General features: G+C 35.8%; 1 protein-coding gene across 5 annotated transcripts in view; it reads left to right on the top strand.

The window, feature by feature from the left end:
• Window positions 1-9,454, top strand: part of LOC106056737 (TNF receptor-associated factor 2-like) — a 33,372-nt gene extending 23,918 nt beyond the window's left edge. For all 5 annotated transcript variants that reach the window (XM_056042785.1, XM_056042790.1, XM_056042786.1 and 2 more), the window contains exons 10-11: window positions 2,351-2,674; window positions 6,850-9,454. In XM_056042785.1, the coding sequence (XP_055898760.1) occupies window positions 2,351-2,674; window positions 6,850-7,125 (600 nt within the window). In that variant the 3' untranslated portion in view covers window positions 7,126-9,454. The remainder of the gene's footprint in view (window positions 1-2,350; window positions 2,675-6,849) is intronic.
• The last annotated feature ends 10,555 nt before the right edge of the window (window positions 9,455-20,009 follow it).

Here is a 20,009-nt window from a genome sequence, read left to right as displayed (position 1 = left end):
TATTTCTTTCTCATGCAGAAATATTTTTAGAGCTTCTTTTTTCTTTTGGATGCCCTCTGCGTTCCATTGTAGAATTTTTAGACTTTTGGTCTTGGAGAGTTGGCCAGTAGTATTTACTTTCTTGTCCCTGCTCCTGGCTCCACAGGCAGAGATAGAAGAACCACCAGCTCGCTTGTGTGGGCTCCTTTGAGGCGGAGAGCCCAGCCCCCTACCTGCGCGGCGGGATTTCACAGGCAGGTCGCCACATCTATTAGAATCGTTACTGAACATAGATGACATTGCGTGTCAATGTGTTATGCTCCAGGAGGCCCATTGACTCCGACTTCAGCCTGCTTTTCTTTTTGGGTGTGCTCCCATAGCCTTTGATCATCCAAGATCATCTGCAAGGCAGCAGGTGTTTATTTTTGGAGGTTTCTCTCCTAGATGAACTGCTATCCCTAACTAAAGAGCTTCATCTACCCGGGTTAAGAGTTAGAGCGCCTTATACTCGCTTTTTGCAATCATTTCCCTGGATTTCTGAGATGTTTTTAGTAAATATTCTAACCACTAGACTACTTCACTTCATCCTCCATATCCTCCTTGACTGCAAACCAGTTGGTCCACAGCTGTTTATTTGCTATTCACAGCTAACTCTTGTATCTATGGGTCCTTCCCCTATCTGCCACCTGGGGACGCACTTGGTAGAAGGTGTTAGCTCCCCCAAGTTAGTGACAATGTAATTTTATTATTGTATTTATCTCTCATTTAACGTTTTTATAATCCATTTAAAAACCATCTTTCAACTCATCTAGTACATGCTATATATAGGTGCAATCTTATGTTTTTCAATACTAGTATTAGACAAAAAGACATTTTTATTTTAAAACCATTGAGGGTGCCAAGATCTGTTGACTGTCTTTCTCCATTCCTCTGTCTTTTTTTTGCCTTGTCAGCTATTGGTTTTATCCAGTTCATTGTAAATTTTAACAGGACATTGCTGGGATGGCTTAATAAGGCTGATATGGTAGTTTTGACAGCATTGTAAATTGCTTTTCTTTGTAAGAGTAATGATGAGTAATTGGGTCAGGGGCTTGAGCCATTCTCCTGATTGCCAGATCTTGTTGCAAATCTTAAAAGTGCATTTATCATAGGTTCTCTTTTAAGCCTTTAGTTCATCAGAAATATTTGCCCTTTTTCAGGGCTTCACAGCTGATGCTACTTCTGAGTGAAGAATAGGATATTTATTGCTATTGAATTGAGTTCTTGATCAAATTTGTAATGCAAAATGTACTTTCAAAATTTTTTTTTTTACAAAGCTTATATCAACTCACTGTCAGTCTAGCTGTCTGGCCAAACGTTTGTACACATTATTTCTCCGACACCCAATCTCGGATCAAGCTGAAAATTTTGCAAAATTATTTCTTTTACCTGACAACACAAGAATCAATTAAAAAAACAAACTAACCAATTAGTGAATTAACTATTGTTAATAAATTACTTTGTTTGGTGTCTTAAACAAAGGAAAGAAATAGTATTTGACTGAAAGTACTAGCTGAAGCTGAATCAGTCCCCTTTATATTAGGCTGCTGTCTGAAGCTTAGTGAACACAAAAATGAAATGGAGACAATAGATAACTATACAATCTTTAATGTTCATAGACTCTTTGCTAGCTCTTTCTCCCCCTTTCCAACTGGTCCAGACAAATCATAGGATCATAGCGTAGTGAGAAAGCTGAAAGCTTGAAATTGTGCTAAACAAAAACAATTGGTAAAAAAATATTTCTAATTGCACAGATTTATTATTGTTAGTCTAGATAAATTACAAATTTAATTGCATGACTGATCCAAACTAATTGATACACATTCAAATAAGCTTTGTTATTTGCTTGTTTCAACAATCAACTCATAGGTTTAATAACATAGTTTTATGTGTTCTTTCTATGTGTTTCTAGTAGCTAAACCTTAACATCACATTTCTTTCCTCTCAATCTTTGTTTGTACAACTTGAAATTTAAGAATTATATTGTTAAAAATTTACCAGCAACTTTTTGATAATAGATTGCGTAACATAATGACCATTGATTCTACATTATATTGTCTTAGAGATCCGTTCTTGACTATAGCTGTCACTGACAACCTTTACTTCACCCACCTAATAGCATATCCATCTGAGCACAGACATGTGCCTTTAGTGTTCAAAACCTCCTTGGTTCTAATGCTAATGCACTCTGCAACTTTGACCCCAATTCCATGTAACACTATAGCTCAACCTGAACCCATCAAAAACAACTTTATTAAACTGTTCTCTACAGTTTGGATATTTTCCCTTGAAATGAAAGTATTAATCTGTCTACAACTACATTTTTTTGTAGGAACTTGAATCTCGTGGGTTTTCAGCTACTGCTACAAACCAAAGTTTGCCTGATCCACTGGAGAAAGGCACTCTAATAGATGGTAAAGATGGTATGATCACATGGAGACTAGAACGTTTTAGTGGAGTTAGACGTGATGCTGTGGGCAACGTGCAACATTGTATATGTTCTCCCTCCTTCTTCTCTGGACCTGTGGGCTATAAGATGAGGGTTAGACTCTTCACAAATGGAGATGGAGAGGCTAAGGGCAAATCTATCTCTGCCTTTATTCAGCTCATGCCAGGACCTCATGATGACCTTCTGCCCTGGCCATTTAATGGCAAGGTGAGTGTCTTTTTAGTTGCATAATATTGAATAAAATAGTTGTCTTTACTAATATATATTCAATTTTTAGCAACCCCCAAAAGGGGAAAAGACACTATTAGTTTTGTGTGGCCTGTCTGTCCGTCCGTCCCGTTTAGATTTCAGAATCAGAAGAGAAAATGAAAATTGGACATCATGATATTTTAGATCATTCAAAGTTCTGATGCAAGGTCATGGACTTCTTCATTAATAACTCAAGCTTCATTCATAGATTCGTGCATTGGTACAAAAAATTTCCATCTAAGGTCACATTGGTAAAAGTGTCAACGGATCATTATAAAATATATTTTCCATTTATTAATTAGCTCATTGAATAGAATACTGATTCAAATGTTGTTTTTAAAAAAGAATTTTGATATGAACTTCGTTTTAGTTATAAGTTTAAAAATAACGAACTACTTTTATAGCGCTCACTTTTGACATATCCTCATTATAGAGGCCTATTCTTGACAGTCTAAATAAGACTAAATAGAGCACAGATCTAGATATATTTATAATACATATATTATAAATGTATTGATAATTTTAACAAAATTTTAATTATTAAGGCAATAACTTATCTTCTGACGGCTTAGGGGTGCAGATTTATTTATTATGTAAACAATAGTATCACATTAAGGAATGAATCGGATACAAATAGCATAGTACATCATTACCTGGTAACAAAAGGCCTACTATTTACTATTCGTGATCATAACATTGGCCTATGTCTAGTAGTTTTAAGATTAAATGTGTAAATTCAGATGAGTTCTAGTCTAGACATAGTAGATTCTATATAAGATTCTAGATCTAGATCTAGAATAAGATCTAGACTTAGATTGACTTAGATTTAGATATAGAGTAATATAGACTTAGATCTAACTCTATACTCTAGATTTAGACTTTGATCTATTTCTAGATCTAGACTTAGATCTAGTTCTAGACTTAGATCTTGAATCTAGATTTAGATCTAAAACTAGGTCAAGATCTAGCTAGATCTATGTCTAGTTTGTATGACAAATGACAATGGAAATATAAATTTTTATTTGCGAGGGGAAAGTCTTAAGTCATTTGTACATAATTGTAGCTTAAAGAAGGTCAAGAATTATTTGTAAATTTGTTTTTTTTTCATGTTGCCAATTTATCTAATTTTTTGAAAGAATAAATCTTTTTTAGTTTCTCTTTATTACATGTAACATGTTATTAATTTTGAATGTATGGATAAGGTTAATAATTATTATTTTAAAAAATATAAGTGTATGCTAAATGAATATATGGAGATGCTGTGGCTGAGGGGTAAAGCACTTGGAACCAGAAGGCCTGTGTTCGAATCCTGGTGAAGACTCTAGGTGGACCCTTCAGGGGCCGATTTTGAGTTTGAGTTTCCACACAAACTGTCTTTGTAACCTTGTTGTATATATTTTACACATGTGGAATCAAATGGCACAATACCCAAGTCTGCAGTGATTTCTTTTTTTTTACTGGTAAATGTACATGTTTACCAAATGGACAAATGAAAACTTGTACTAATGATTCATTCGCACTGAATAGTGGTCAAATTTGTTTTTTGTATTTATCTAAGAAACAATTGACATTTGATCATAGTTCTTATTAGGCCAAAAATAAATGCAAACTCAAGTGCTGACACAGTGAATGATGCAGACATTTTACATGGCAGACTTAGTGACAATATTTTTCAAGGGAGAAAAATGGTCCATTGAATATGGTGAAATAATGGACAAACCTGGTTAGAATTTGAACTACAGATCCTTGGACTTCACCTCTATGCCTAGGAGCAAGACAATATGAAAGAGAGAGATATTCAATTAAAATGAGGACATTTGTATGTCTAATGAAAATATATATGTGAACATGAAAAGTCAGAAAGCCATAAAAACAGTTCTGAAGAATATTTGATGAGAATCAATGATGATGTCCAAAACTTTGGTCAAATCAGATGAGTTTGAGATGCAAAAATAGGAAAAATGGAAATGCCAGTTAAATTGATCAGGAAAAGTGGATTATTCTTGTCAGGAAATATGATGCTTGTTAACTAAATCATTTTAGTGAGTGCTTTACAAACAGCAGAAAGCATCATTCTACAAAGACAGAAGGCAGATAGAATTGGGTAAAAATGTCATAGAGAGCATTGGCAAGCTGATAGAGGCTGTATTGGCAGAAATATTGGCACAAGCCATGCTATTCTATACATCTATAGATCTATGATCTGTTGTGGCTCATTAAGCTCATTGTGGTATGGCAACTGAAAGATTGTTGGCTGTAATTAACAGTTCTATATCAACTGGTATGGGATTGAAAGAGATTGTTTACAAGAAATTGATTTGCACATAAAAATGTGTCAGTGAGTGGTGTGCTAATGTTGGATCTTCTTAGAAGATGCGTGGTCGAGAGGCTGAGTATCCTTGAACTTGTCTTGGCTTGGCTACCTATGAAGGGGGCTCGAGGTTCGACACCCGACTTGAGCAGAGTTGTGTTTACTGAGTGCCTAAAGGCAGCACGGAAAAACCATCTCCCAGATACCCCTTCATTGGCCCACAAATGAGATTGGACCAAAGCAATGTAAGCATGCTACAAGCATGAAAGTCAGCGCTATAGAAATAGCTATAATTAATGAACAACAGTTGGATGAACTCACTCTGTGTCTTTTATGGAGTTTTCAACCACTTCTACTTATCCAACTGTCATTAAATTTTATGCTCATGATCAATGACAAGAATAATGAATAAAAAAAAGTGCCAATTAATTAATAAATTAATCAGAATTAATTCACTTTGTTTTAATATAGACTGTCTCTAAAACACTTCATGGCAGATTTAAAAAAGGCATCACAAAGATTAAACATAATAAAACACCTAGCAGGAACATCCTGGGGAGCTGAAAAGAAAACCTTAAGACAGTTATACATTGGATATGTCAGATCTGTCATGGATAACTGTCTCTCCATACAAGTAGCTGCCAACAAAACCTATCAATCATCATTGGACACAATCCAAAACCAAGCCTTGCGTCTAATCAGTGGAGGTATGAGAACTACTCCTACAGCAGCCTGTGAAATAGACTACAATATTGAACCTCTTAAGTTAAGGCACAACAGAGCAGCATTAGAAGCTATTGAAAGATAGGGAAGCACCTTAAACAGCCCAAGAGAGTTGACAACACTAATTGTGATAATCCATCAGATGATATCAAAATTAAATATCAATAGCACACTACAGTGGATTCCTGGACACATTGGCATTATGGGAAATGAAAAGGCAGATAAGCTATCAAAGGCAGAACAGCACACTATTTTTCCTTGGCACAATCTGCAAAAGAGCTCACAGCTCAGCAGCAATAAAGCTGGCTAGAAGAAGAATAAGATATATATAATGTAATGAATATGTAAATTAACCTTGCCTTAACCATAGTTTGAGAAATCATTTTCCTTCTACAAAAATATGATGCTTTACACTCAACCATGCACTGACACGCAGACACCAAATGACTTCAATCAATAAACATATTATGCCACCCTGCCTTTGCAAGACTGTACAAAACTGAGGTTAAAATAAGAAAATAATGAAATGCTAATGTAAAAATTATATCAAAGATGTTAATTAATTATAAAGAAAACTTTTTCATGGATTGGTTAATTAACATTGTCTTAATCACTGTTTTTGCAAATGATTTTCCTTCTACAAAAATACATTGACTCAATACATTAATGTCTGAAACCCTTGATACAATTCAAAGACTAAAAAAGCTAAAAAGTTAAAAAAAAATAATTTTAAAAAGGCTAATTTCAAAAAGAGCTTAACGTTGTTACTTGCATGAACTGGCTTGCCACTACAAGAGTTCAGCCAAATATACAAAACATTAAAGATCTTCAAGAAATGTGTTGAGTCATTTCTCTAGTAAATGCATGTTGGTTTTTTTTTAGTGCTTTTTGACTTCTCTAGTTGTTTTTTTTTTGACTTCTCTAGTACTTGTGTGTGTATTGACTTCTCTAGTACTTGTGTGTGTATTGACTTCTCTAGTACTTGTGTGTGTATTGACTTCTCTAGTACTTGTGTGTGTGTATTGACTTCTCTAGTACTTGTGTGTGTATTGACTTCTCTAGTACTTGTGTTTATTGTTCATGTTACTGTATTTTTCAGATTTACTTCATGATTGTAGACCAAAAGAATTTCCGGGATCATAAAATGGTCAGTTTCAGTGCCTTACCTGACCAACAAGCTTTTCAAAAGCCTCACAATGAGCCCAACATAGCTTCAGGTCTTCCTAACCTGATCACAGTCACAGAGTTCAGTAATAACCAGGACAAATATGCAGTGGGGGATGTCCTCTACATGAGAGTATGTGTTGACCTCCATGATTCTGTCAAGGATAAACTCAACACTTTAAATCCAAAATCATTTTCTAGGAGATCTTAATAGGATTTTCTACGTTGGATACTGGAGACACTTTTAACAATTCAAAGTCCCATAGGACAAGTGTATGAAAGAGAACATGGTACATTGTCTTGTGGCATTACCTTCCTTGTCTTTTTTTTTCTCTCTCTCTCTCTCTCTCTCTTGTGCACATGAGTGTCTGGGTGACCTCATTTTGTACCAGTCTTGTGGAATCTTTACCACATGCGTTTAGCTATTGGTCTCAGACCTTGGGCATGTTCCTTTGTGGTGTGACATTTTTACATTCTCACAATGTCATCCAATGCCACTTTTGCTGTGGAAATGTAAAAATGAAGTTTGATTCCATTAAATAACATGGAACAAAAAAAAACAACACAACAACCTGTAAATATTGATAACTAATATACTTGTGTGTAATATTTCACCATAGTATGGGGGGTGTCAGAATGAATGGGGCAATACTCTAAGATAAACAACACTCAGAAATAGTATAGTAGAAAAAAAGCAATAGAGTTCCCTTCAAAACCCTTAAAGTCCATTAGGCTAGCAGAATATCATTGGCCTGGTAAACAAGGATGTCTTATTTACAAGGACCAGATAACATCCAATTGGACTGCTAACTTGTTGATCCAGTTCTAATGACTACTCTAATATTAAAGATTCTTCTCTCTCTTGACTTTGCAAGTCTTTCATTGTCATTGAAAAAAATAATTTAATTAATAAAGGAGAATTATTGAACTAATCCCAGGATTGAACAAGTTCATCTCTAGACTGCAATAACTGACTTACAAAATAGCTCTTACATCAGTTGGATTGAACAACTAGAACACAAAAACTTAAGTGATAAATGTTTAGTGGAAATTGGAGGTAACAAAAGTTGAAGATAGAGCCTTCTAGTTTAGCATGGAGGAAATTCTTTGAAAGACCATTGTACTCTTATCACTGTGTGTTTTGTTTGTTATTAATCAGTTGATTGACTAGGTCACTGTGTGCTTGTCAGTTCATTGACTAGGTCATCTCACACAGAAAGTTGAATGTTCATTCATCAGACTTTCATGTTCATGTTAATTTAAGGAACTCGACATACTTGCTGTTTGAGTTCAGACTAGTCTGGTCATTTGTACATATGTTATGGTCAGACTGTAAATATATGTGTACTGAGCTGACCTGTGACCTAATAATTTCAGTAGGGTGTTAGTACTGCTTATTGTTTGCTCATATGTTGTATGTTAGTGGACATGGGAAGGCATTAGTCTGTATTCAAGTCTGGACAGTAGCTCCAAATACTTCTTCTCTCCTTTTATTTGCTTTAGTTCAGTCAAGAGAAAAATGTTTTTTTTTCAAGGGATTTCTTTTTAAAGAATATTATTATTATTGCATTATTTATATAATAATATTTTTTTTTTGTAATATGCATCAATTATTTTGTATTTCTGGATTATTTATCAAATTATAGTTGCTTGTGTGACATGTACTGGTATTGAATGCTAGAGCTGGGAGTCTGACATGTACTGGTATTGAATGCTATTGTTGTAATATTTTATGCTTATGAAATTCTAGTTCTCTTGAATTGTGATGAAAGACAACCATTCAACTCTTGAACCATTCAACTCTTGAACCATTCAACTCTTGAACCATTCAACTCTTGAACCATTCAACTCTTGAAACCAAGGGATTCCAGTCCTGGTGCATTGAGTGGGGGGGGGAGGGGAGGAAATAAGATTCTTGTTTTTAAACTACTTGTCTACAGACAGAAATAATGTCCCAGAGTTGTTGTGTTTGCTTTATAGGGCATATAGAATGAGATCTAATGCAAGACTACTGGGTACTAAGTTCATTAATGGAGCCACAAATGTCATTTTATTCACTGAATACTTAAAATTGAGTTATGGAGGTGAATTGAATGCTATCCTAGTGTCAGCAGTGTGGTGGCCAGTGTCAAGGGTTGATGTTTGCTAGATAGTTCGAGGGCTGACACCAAATGATGCTTTGACTCCTCTAGAAAATGCTCTCACTGGAATGTTTTCTTTTGACTTCTGTTTGAAAAAGCCAACTAGCATGATGAGACAAACAAAAAAAGTAACTTAACTTTCTATAAATAAACAAAATCTTTCTAGAACTTTTCGTCTTTTGTGTATTCTCTATTAATGCAGGTATGTTGGCATCATTTTGAATAGACTTACTGGTATCTAGAGTTGAAGGGAGTCCTAGCATATCTAATAAGAAATACTTTATGCTTCTTTCTAGAACAAAAATGTCTTAGTTTTATTGACTGTGTAAGGAAAAGCTGCCATTAGTTTTGTTCTGTCACATTTTGATCTCAAAGATTAAAGTGCTATTGAAAATGTGATTTAACTATCGCCTGTACACTTATTTGTGTATATAGTGGAACCCTTTTGTATTTAGAATGAGATATCCTACTTGTTTCATAAATATGCAGCATTTGAAAAACAAAATAATAAATATAAATAAAGTTTTGTATTGACCAATACTGTTAACACCTCGCCATTTGACAAAGAAAATGTTTTTATTGGTTCTACGTTCTCTTCAGCTCTTTCCAAGCGTTTGAAACAATCATTGCAACATATTCTTATATTGAAACCTAACCTTTTTTTTTTACAAAGCTTCTATCAACTCCCTCTGTCTGTCTGGTCAAAAGTTAGTACACGTTCTTTCTCCCACACCCAATCTCGGATCAAGCTGAAATTTTGCACAATTATTTCTTTTATCTGAAAACACAAGAATCAATTTTAAAAAACTAACCAATTAGTTAATTAACTATTGGGAATAAATTATTATGTTTGGTATCTTGGACAAGCGAAAGAAATTGTATTTGACTGAAGTGGTGGTATAAGCTGAATTAGTCCCCTTTATAGGTCGTCGCCTGAGTCTTAGTGAACACAAACCTGAAAACTAGGAGGAGACTATAGAAACAATAGATAACTATACACTCTTTCATGTTCATAAGCTCTTTACTAGCAGAGTGGTTACTGTGTTGGCTTGTCACACTCAGATCTCGAAAACTAGAAGAGAAATGAAAAATATTATTTCACCATGCGATGCGGCTTGCAAAGTTCAGGTGCAACGGCTACTTTTGGTTTTCTAAAAGCAAACCGTTTAATTTATAAAATTAATTATGCAAGTGATTTGTTCATAAAAATACACCAATTCTAAAACAATTCCATAAATGTAAGTGAGGTAATGTTACAATGTTCACAACAAATATAAATATTTTGCTTGACTAGATCTAGAATAAGCCGACAAACAGTAACTTGCAAAACCATAAATTGCGCGATTTGACCTAATTTCCCCAACTCTAACATCCACTTTTTATAAATTGGTGTATTTTTGTCACATTTGTTTTCAGAAACTGTCATTCCTATACAAAGGAATAGGGAAACACGCTAAGCCATAAACTGAATAATTTGACCAAGTTTCCCAAATACGACGTCATCGAACTTGGTTGTCTGGGAGATACTGATCTTGAATGGCTTCGAGATTGTGAAATTTAATAGTCCCTAAAACGCACATTAAGTTGCTTATATCTAAATAATTACAAAGAATATATGTCTAATATTTCGTATGTATGTTTTTTTAAGCATTATGAAACTCAAAAAAAAAGTATTGCACAGGTTTCCACCCCAAAACCTCTTCAGTTGGTCTTTAGTTGGTCTTTAAAGGTGTCTGGTCAGCTAGTTGTTAACATTTAAAGAAATCATTTCTGTTTGTTTAGAAAGGCTAAGAATGCACTTTGTATGTAAATATCACGCACATTTTTTTAAATGGACTTTTTTGGGAGCGACTTTCGTGCAGTAGCGTATAAGAAGCAGCGGCATAACATGGTACTAATCAGTTTCCTCAGAATTTTAAAATAATCAGATTTTATTTATTTTTTGTTCTGGATAAAAGTTGCTTATTTTTGTGCGTTTTGTTTGCCGGTCGGTCTGTCACGTTTAGATAACAAAAACAACTCTAAAAGCTATTGAAATCTATTGAAAGTCTGATTTAACTTTAATGTTTCTTCCGAAACATCTCAAAAGTTTTAAGTATCTATAATAGAGTGTTCTGGATGTTTTTGTGAAGAAAAGAAATCAATGCCAACCAATGTTTGTTTGCTCTTCTAACTTATAATTTCCTTGCTTAAACGTTGCAAAAACATTTTTAATGTAAAGAGCATATAAATGCTAAATAACTTATAAAGTTGTTCCAGATATTGTTTTATAAAAAATAAATTAGGTCAAATGAGTGTTTGAAATCGCATAATTGACTAATATTACACTTAATATCAGGTGACCGAGCCTCGCTCGGATGAATAATTTGTTAAGGAAGGATATTTACCCGAAGTTATTTTGGGAATATTGTTGTAATTACGAAAATGAACTATCGGGTTAAGACTATCAATCCGAAGAGTTGCTTTTTAGTTCTTTCAGTTCTCAATGTAATTGTACATGGCGATTAGAATAGAAAGTCCCTCCAATAGTAGGCCTATAGAAAACCACAGCTCACGTCTTAACGTTTTACATTGCTTCTTTCATGTAGAACTATTGGGCTATTATAGGCTTGTAAGAAAGTCTTTGCAGTATAACTTCTAAAATGGTTACTTCATGGCATTTAATACTGCAATTAGTATATTTATTATGGCTCTGAGACATGGACACTTTACAGAAAAAACTAAGACTTCTTGAGTGCTTTCACCAAAGATGCTTGCACTCCATCATGGACATACGATGGCAGGACAGCACTACATACAGCGATGTCCTTGCCAACGCCGGTATGGACAGTATAGTGGGACTTCTTATGGTCCGACAGTTGCACTGGGTAGGGCACGTATCCCGTATGGGAGACGAACGAATGCCAAAGGCAGTCTTTTTTTGTGAGCTAAAAGGTGGTCGACGTAACAGAGGCGCTCCACGGAAATTCTTCAAAGACCAGCCTAGTCGTCAACTTTCCTTGGCTGACATAGAAGAGAGCACCTGGTTGCATGCGGCCTCAGAACGAGACAGCTGGAGCTCTCTCACGAAGGCCGCGAGATACACATTTGAGACAAAAAGAAAATCTGCTGCCGAGAACAAACGCAGATGGCGAAAAGAAAATCTAAACCGGCCACCTGCGGACAATGGTTATGCTTGCCCTGGATGTGGCAAAATATGTAGGTCACAGTTGGGGCTGCACAGCAAAGGGAAATACTGCATTCCTCACTTATCTTCGGACTCGAATTTCATACCATTTTGCAAGAATATCGCTGTTTGTATTGTGGTCTTTGGTGAAGTCGTTCAAGAAGTCTTAGTTGCTTTCTATAAAGTACTCATGCCTCAGATCCACATAGAGGGGTTGAGAGAATACTGGTTGACACTGATTTTTGTAGACAGGCGGAGCGATTTATTTCGCCACACTCTCGCTTGGAGGCGTCCAAAAGCACGACTATCCATGATCACATATCAACCTCTCTTTAAAGCAATGCGTCAATTGATAAGATGCTTCCCAGATAATGTGAAGTTATCTACCACTTTAATGGATGTCTATGCGCAGTGATCTTTGGGCTGAGTAGGTTTTATTGGGTGACTTTTGGAACATGACTTCTGTTTTACCGAGGTTTATAGGTTAACAAATTAAAAAAAGGCAGCAGCGTGATGAAAATTCGTTGACCGCGAGCTGGATATCATCAGGGCCAGCCCTAGGCCTATGCTGTCACAGTGGTGGACTCCGAAGGTTCAAAAGCCCCGCGCTAATTCTAGGTGTAAATTATTAAATTAAACCATTATAATTTATAATAGGGTTCCCGTGGTCTCCTTGTTTTCAAGGAGCTCCTGGAAATCTCCTGAAACTCATAAAAATGTCCTTACAAAGACAAAATTGTCACTTTGGGGTGTCAATCAATATGGTAAACGCCAGTCCTACGCGTGATATAAAAAAAAACGGCATCGTCAGCTTTCATTTAATAAAAATGTAATGCAAATACGAATTTATTTTCTAATACAAAATCTTTATTTTCACTTATTATCTTTATCTCTACCCTTACTGGTCCGCGCGCAATCCACACATTTCACATAGGGCCCCGCAAATGTTAGGGCCGGCCCTGATTGTGCAAGTAAGGCATAGATATGCTGTGTTATGACCATTTCCTATGTTTTGGTATTGGACAGCAGACTTCGAAGCTTAAGCACATTGCAATAATTCACCAGCAAAATAATAACAAAGTAAAAGCTACCTACGGGTGTAAGCAATTAAAGTGTAAACAATTTATAAAGCCTTTAAAACACAATAACTAATCTTACATTAAGATATTTAATTTCATTATTTTTCTTCCATAGTTTCATAATGGATCAATGTACAATAAGATGGTGCGCAAATGTTTAATTACGCCAACTGAATCATTAAAACTTGTTCTTGTTTGCGAAGAAATGTCTTAGTGTACTGCTGTGAGCCTAGTGACGTAAGCGGTGTCAAGTTTTTTTTCCCATTGACGTCATACAGAAAATTTCATTCATAAAACATTCTAGCCAAACTTAATTTTTCGATAATGAGCCATTTTCAAACCGATATAACGGTCGACCTCGAGTTTTCCCGATGTGGCCAATGAGTTGAGAATTTTTTTCTCACTATTATGCACATACCGTGAACTTTTAAAGAAAATCGTTAGAGCCGTTTTCGAAATAAAATTTATATATATATATATATATATATACATACATACAAGAATTGCTCGCTTAAGAGTATAGGATATTCTTTGACACTACGTCACTATAGTTTATTTATTGATATCAAATAGTTCCGTATATAAGAAAGTAATTTACTAGAAACGATTATTGAAAATAACTTTTTAGACTTATTTTACAGTTAATTTTCTTGCCGAAACATAACAAAATTTGTTAAATCGGTAAAGAATGTTCCGGATTTTGTTATGAAAAAAGAAATCGACCTACATCACTTTAATTTTCTTACAAATCGTCGCCAAAAATGTTCCGAATCTTATATGAAAAATCTACTAACACCAAATAACTGTTTGAAATCCCTGTTCTAATAAATAAAACAGATAATCTTCTCAGTTACGAAAATTGGTTGTTCTACTCTATTTATGTAAAATCGCCCTTCTCTCTTACACTACATTAAATTTTCTAGCTAAAATGTTAGAAAATCTAATTATCGTTAATATTAAGTTCCGATTTTTAAGGAAAACAATTTCCTAAAAATAAAGTATGGTTTGAAAATATCTCCTCAAGGCTTATATGGTACATCTAATTTTCATACGAGACCATCCCAAAAATTTAATTAACGGTATTTGATTTATCTGGAATTTCTATTTTCTCTCACTATATTGTTATAAACCTGGTGGTGGCACAGAAAGGGGTAGTGGTGTGAGTGTAGTCAGCCGACGCAAATCGCCCCAGGCCAGCGCTAGACGAGCGGTCAACCGTGACGAGTTACGACGGTCGGCCGAGACGAGTGTCAACATGATGGTTCGGGAAGGATCGACGTCGTGAACAGAGCTCAGGAGCGTCACGAGAGTTGTAGTCATCTGACCACCTAGAAACGTCGAGCCGCGTCTGTCCGGTTCGAGAAGGCCAGTAGGGACCCTATATAAGAGCGGAGGTGTCGCAGTCACAACGAGCCTAGTGTGTGGAGTCAGTCCTGAACTGTTGAACCCAGTGCAAGCCCGGAACGAGACGGAGAGGCCAGTGCAAGAGTTGATACGGCGATACGGTGTTATCGGAGAGATATTTGTACAGTCTTGTGTTACGTGCTGCCAATTGTACAGTATTGGCTGTTATTTATTCAACTATTAAAGTGTTACACGTTACTTTGGAGCCCTAGTTGTCAAGTTCTTTAAGTTGGTGGTGTATGGTGCAGTTTACAGAGAGCCTGGATAGTGAGATTCGTAACAATAATATATATATATATATATATATATATATATATATATATATATATATATATATATAAACATCCAGAACAATCTATTATAGAAACTTAAAACTATTGCGATGTTTCGAAAGGGAAATTAAATTTTAATCAGATTTTAAACAGCTTTTAGTCTTTTTTTTTTGTTTCTTTGTTCGATATTAACATGACAGACAGACTGACAGACAAAACGCACTAAAAATGCGTCTTTAATCCTTATATATATATATATATATTTAGTCTAACTAGCCCATTGTGACGTAATGTTTTTTTTTTACTTTGACGTAATATGATTAATGATTTAAATGAAATGCTTAAAATAACTCGGTGCACCAATGTCTACGAACCCTCGAGAGCCTGCTCGTATTGATAAAGAAATTTTTAGTCTCACTAGGCAGTGTGAAGTAGTGGATTTTTTTTCCTTTGGCGTCAAATGGAGTTAATTCTTTAAATGAAATGCTAAAACAACTCGGTATAGTAATGTTTATTAAACCTCGTAATCTGACTCGTATTTAAAAAAGACAATTGCTAGATTTAGATGTATTCTAGATTTTTTACACTAGATCTAGATTTCTTTTTACACTAGAGCTAGATTTTTTTTACAATAGAGCTAGATTTTTAAAACTACATTTAGATTTATATTCTAATTAAAATCATTGTAGATTCTAGATCTAGAATTTCTAGGTCAAGTTTAGAATGTTTTTTGTTTTACATTTTTCGGATGTTCCTTCAGAGTTCAAGATAGTTTACTTCCTAGTCCAAACCTCCCGCAGGACGACGGGGGATGGGAGCGGGGGGGCAGGGTTTGAACCTGGGACCATCGATAAATCCAAACGACAGTCCAGCGCGCAAACCGCACGACCAGGCAGCCATGATTTAGACTAGATCAAGATCGATAATTTCAATTTCTAGACTTAAATTGTAGATTTTTTATTTCCAAATGTCTCGATCAATATTGCAATGTTATAAAATACTAAACCTAATCTATATACTATTTTTAAATTTAATATTGCATTCAGTCTATTAATAGATTATCTAGGCTTTTTTTTTTTTACATAAATCTTATCTAAATTACATCTACATTATTCCAAATTTATATTTTAGATCTATACATCTAGTAGATATAGATCTTAAGAGTGCTAAATCAGAAGTTTAGTTTAGGTAGATCTACATCCTCATTCTAATTCCATTTAAATCAGAGGCGGACTGGCTATATGGGTATTTGGGCAAATGCCCGGTGGGCCGGTACTCAAATGGGCCTAAAGGGTCTCATGAATGCCACTATGGCATGCATTAAATTTTTAAAGGTTTTATAATATTTTCATATATAAGGGGCTATATGAGCGTCATGTTAAAAACATCTTTTACAGACTACAGTGCAATACTAATTTAATCTAACACATTTTCAAAAATAATATAATAGCCTACACCCGTAGACAGTACTATAAGTAGGCTTCATTTTTTAGGGTCTACAAACATAGCGATTAAAAAGCAATATAAGGCGTATATTTCTTATAAGCAACATTTTAGCTAGTTTTACCACCAACTCATTTTCTTTTCTCTTTTTCATAATTTTCCCCACCAATCCTCCAATCTCTAGAAGTAGTTAATCTTTTATTTGCGGCTCATACCAAGAGTGCCGTCATATTTGTTCATAATACTGTTATACATGTGGTTGTTTTTTTAAATAGCCATATTTTATTTACAAATCAAATATGTTGGCATATTATCATGTTTCAATAGCAAAGATCCATTCACTTTTCCTGGTAAATTCTACATTTAGAGTCCCATTTCGTAAACGAAAAATGATAAAGGCCATGTTACAAACCTATCAGAGAAAAGTGAGAGCCCTAACATTTGTAAAAATACATTTTTCAACCTTTTTTTATGATCGGGGGGGGGGGGGGATTGTCTACAATTTGTGCTGGCGTTTCAGCGGGCCGGATAGAACCACGTCGCGGGCCGAATCTGGGCCATGTAGCACAAGTTGTTGCAAGAAGTCAGTTCTGAAATGCATCGACTCTTGATGCACAAGTTGTTGCAAGAAGTCAGTTCTGAAAGGCATAGACTCTTGATGCACAAGTTGTTGCAAGAAGTCAGTTCTGAAAGGCATAGACTCTTGATGCACAAGTTGTTGCAAGAAGTCAGTTCTGAAAGGCATCGACTCTTGATGCACAAGTTGTTGCAAGAAGTCAGTTCTGAAAGGCATCGACTCTAGATGCACAAGTTGTTGCAAGAAGTCAGTTCTGAAAGGCATAGACTCTTGATGCACAAGTTGTTGCAAGAAGTCAGTTCTGAAAGGCATCGACTCTAGATGCACAAGTTGTTGCAAGAAGTCAGTTCTGAAATGCATAGACTCTAGATGCACAAGTTGTTGCAAGAAGTCAGTTCTGAAAGGCATCGACTCTAGATGCACAAGTTGTTGCAAGAAGTCAGTTCTGAAAGGCATAGACTCTAGATGCACAAGTTGTTGCAAGAAGTCAGTTCTGAAAGGCATAGACTCTAGATGCACAAGTTGTTGCAAGAAGTCAGTTCTGAAAGGCATCGACTCTAGATGCACAAGTTGTTGCAAGAAGTCAGTTCTGAAAGGCATAGACTCTTGATGCACAAGTTGTTGCAAGAAGTCAGTTCTGAAAGGCATAGACTCTAGATGCACAAGTTGTTGCAAGAAGTCAGTTCTGAAATGCATCGACTCTTGATGCACAAGTTGTTGCAAGAAGTCAGTTCTGAAAGGCATAGACTCTTGATGCACAAGTTGTTGCAAGAAGTCAGTTCTGAAAGGCATAGACTCTTGATGCACAAGTTGTTGCAAGAAGTCAGTTCTGAAAGGCATCGACTCTTGATGCACAAGTTGTTGCAAGAAGTCAGTTCTGAAAGGCATCGACTCTAGATGCACAAGTTGTTGCAAGAAGTCAGTTCTGAAAGGCATAGACTCTTGATGCACAAGTTGTTGCAAGAAGTCAGTTCTGAAAGGCATAGACTCTAGATGCACAAGTTGTTGCAAGAAGTCAGTTCTGAAATGCATAGACTCTAGATGCACAAGTTGTTGCAAGAAGTCAGTTCTGAAAGGCATCGACTCTAGATGCACAAGTTGTTGCAAGAAGTCAGTTCTGAAAGGCATAGACTCTAGATGCACAAGTTGTTGCAAGAAGTCAGTTCTGAAAGGCATAGACTCTAGATGCACAAGTTGTTGCAAGAAGTCAGTTCTGAAAGGCATCGACTCTAGATGCACAAGTTGTTGCAAGAAGTCAGTTCTGAAAGGCATAGACTCTTGATGCACAAGTTGTTGCAAGAAGTCAGTTCTGAAAGGCATAGACTCTAGATGCACAAGTTGTTGCAAGAAGTCAGTTCTGAAATGCATCGACTCTTGATGCACAAGTTGTTGCAAGAAGTCAGTTCTGAAAGGCATAGACTCTTGATGCACAAGTTGTTGCAAGAAGTCAGTTCTGAAAGGCATAGACTCTTGATGCACAAGTTGTTGCAAGAAGTCAGTTCTGAAAGGCATCGACTCTTGATGCACAAGTTGTTGCAAGAAGTCAGTTCTGAAAGGCATCGACTCTAGATGCACAAGTTGTTGCAAGAAGTCAGTTCTGAAAGGCATAGACTCTTGATGCACAAGTTGTTGCAAGAAGTCAGTTCTGAAAGGCATAGACTCTAGATGCACAAGTTGTTGCAAGAAGTCAGTTCTGAAATGCATAGACTCTAGATGCACAAGTTGTTGCAAGAAGTCAGTTCTGAAAGGCATCGACTCTAGATGCACAAGTTGTTGCAAGAAGTCAGTTCTGAAAGGCATAGACTCTAGATGCACAAGTTGTTGCAAGAAGTCAGTTCTGAAAGGCATAGACTCTAGATGCACAAGTTGTTGCAAGAAGTCAGTTCTGAAAGGCATAGACTCTTGATGCACAAGTTGTTGCAAGAAGTCAGTTCTGAAAGGCATAGACTCTAGATGCACAAGTTGTTGCAAGAAGTCAGTTCTGAAATGCATAGACTCTAGATGCACAAGTTGTTGCAAGAAGTCAGTTCTGAAATGCATAGACTCTTGATGCACAAGTTGTTGCAAGAAGTCAGTTCTGAAAGGCATCGACTCTTGATGCACAAGTTGTTGCAAGAAGTCAGTTCTGAAAGGCATCGACTCTTGATGCACAAGTTGTTGCAAGAAGTCAGTTCTGAAAGGCATAGACTCTAGATGCACAAGTTGTTGCAAGAAGTCAGTTCTGAAAAGCTCTTGATGCAACAAGGGCACTTAATGGCTACACAGATTGTCACTAATTTTCTATACTACAGGTTTGACAAAGCCATGGCTCCCAACTAAAATTATGACCTCACAGTACCAAAGCAAAGTTTGGCTGGCCAGGGAGTATAACACCATCCATCTTTCTCAAGCAATCATTCAAAAGATTAAAATAGAAAATGGGTTGAGTGCCTGAGTACCCCCCCCCCCCTATAGAGGTGACTAACCAGACATGAACAAGTGCATTGTTTGCAAGCTTCATGCAATCTTCAATCCTTCCATTTCCTCTTGTGCAAAAACCTTTGTTCCGAGTATACAACTGCAGGTATTTTGGTAAAGAAGTTTGATGAGGATTAAACTAATTAATTAATGTTTTTGTAGGATGAAGATTAAACCAATGAATTGAGTTTTGTAGGATGAAGATTAAACCAATGAATTGAGTTTTGTAGGATGAAGATTAAACCAATGAATTTAAACCAATGAATTGAGTTTTGTAGGATGAAGATTAAACCAATGAAATTAGTTTTGTACTATGTAGATTAAACCAATGAATTGAGTTTATAGGATGAAGATTAAACCAATGGATTGAGGTTTGTAGGATGAAGATTAAACCAATGGATTGAGTTTTGTAGGATGAAGATTAAACCAATGGATTGAGTTTTGTAGGATGAAGATTAAACCAATGGATTGAGTTTTGTAGGATGAAGATTAAACCAATGAATTTAGTTTTGTAGCATGAAGATTAAACCAATGAATTTAGTTTTGTAGGATGAAG

This window comes from Biomphalaria glabrata, chromosome 9 (genome assembly GCF_947242115.1).
Source record: "Biomphalaria glabrata chromosome 9, xgBioGlab47.1, whole genome shotgun sequence".
Taxonomy (NCBI): Eukaryota; Metazoa; Mollusca; class Gastropoda; family Planorbidae; genus Biomphalaria; species Biomphalaria glabrata.
Note: the sequence above shows the minus strand (reverse complement) of the source record. Positions and strands in the feature narration are given on the sequence as shown.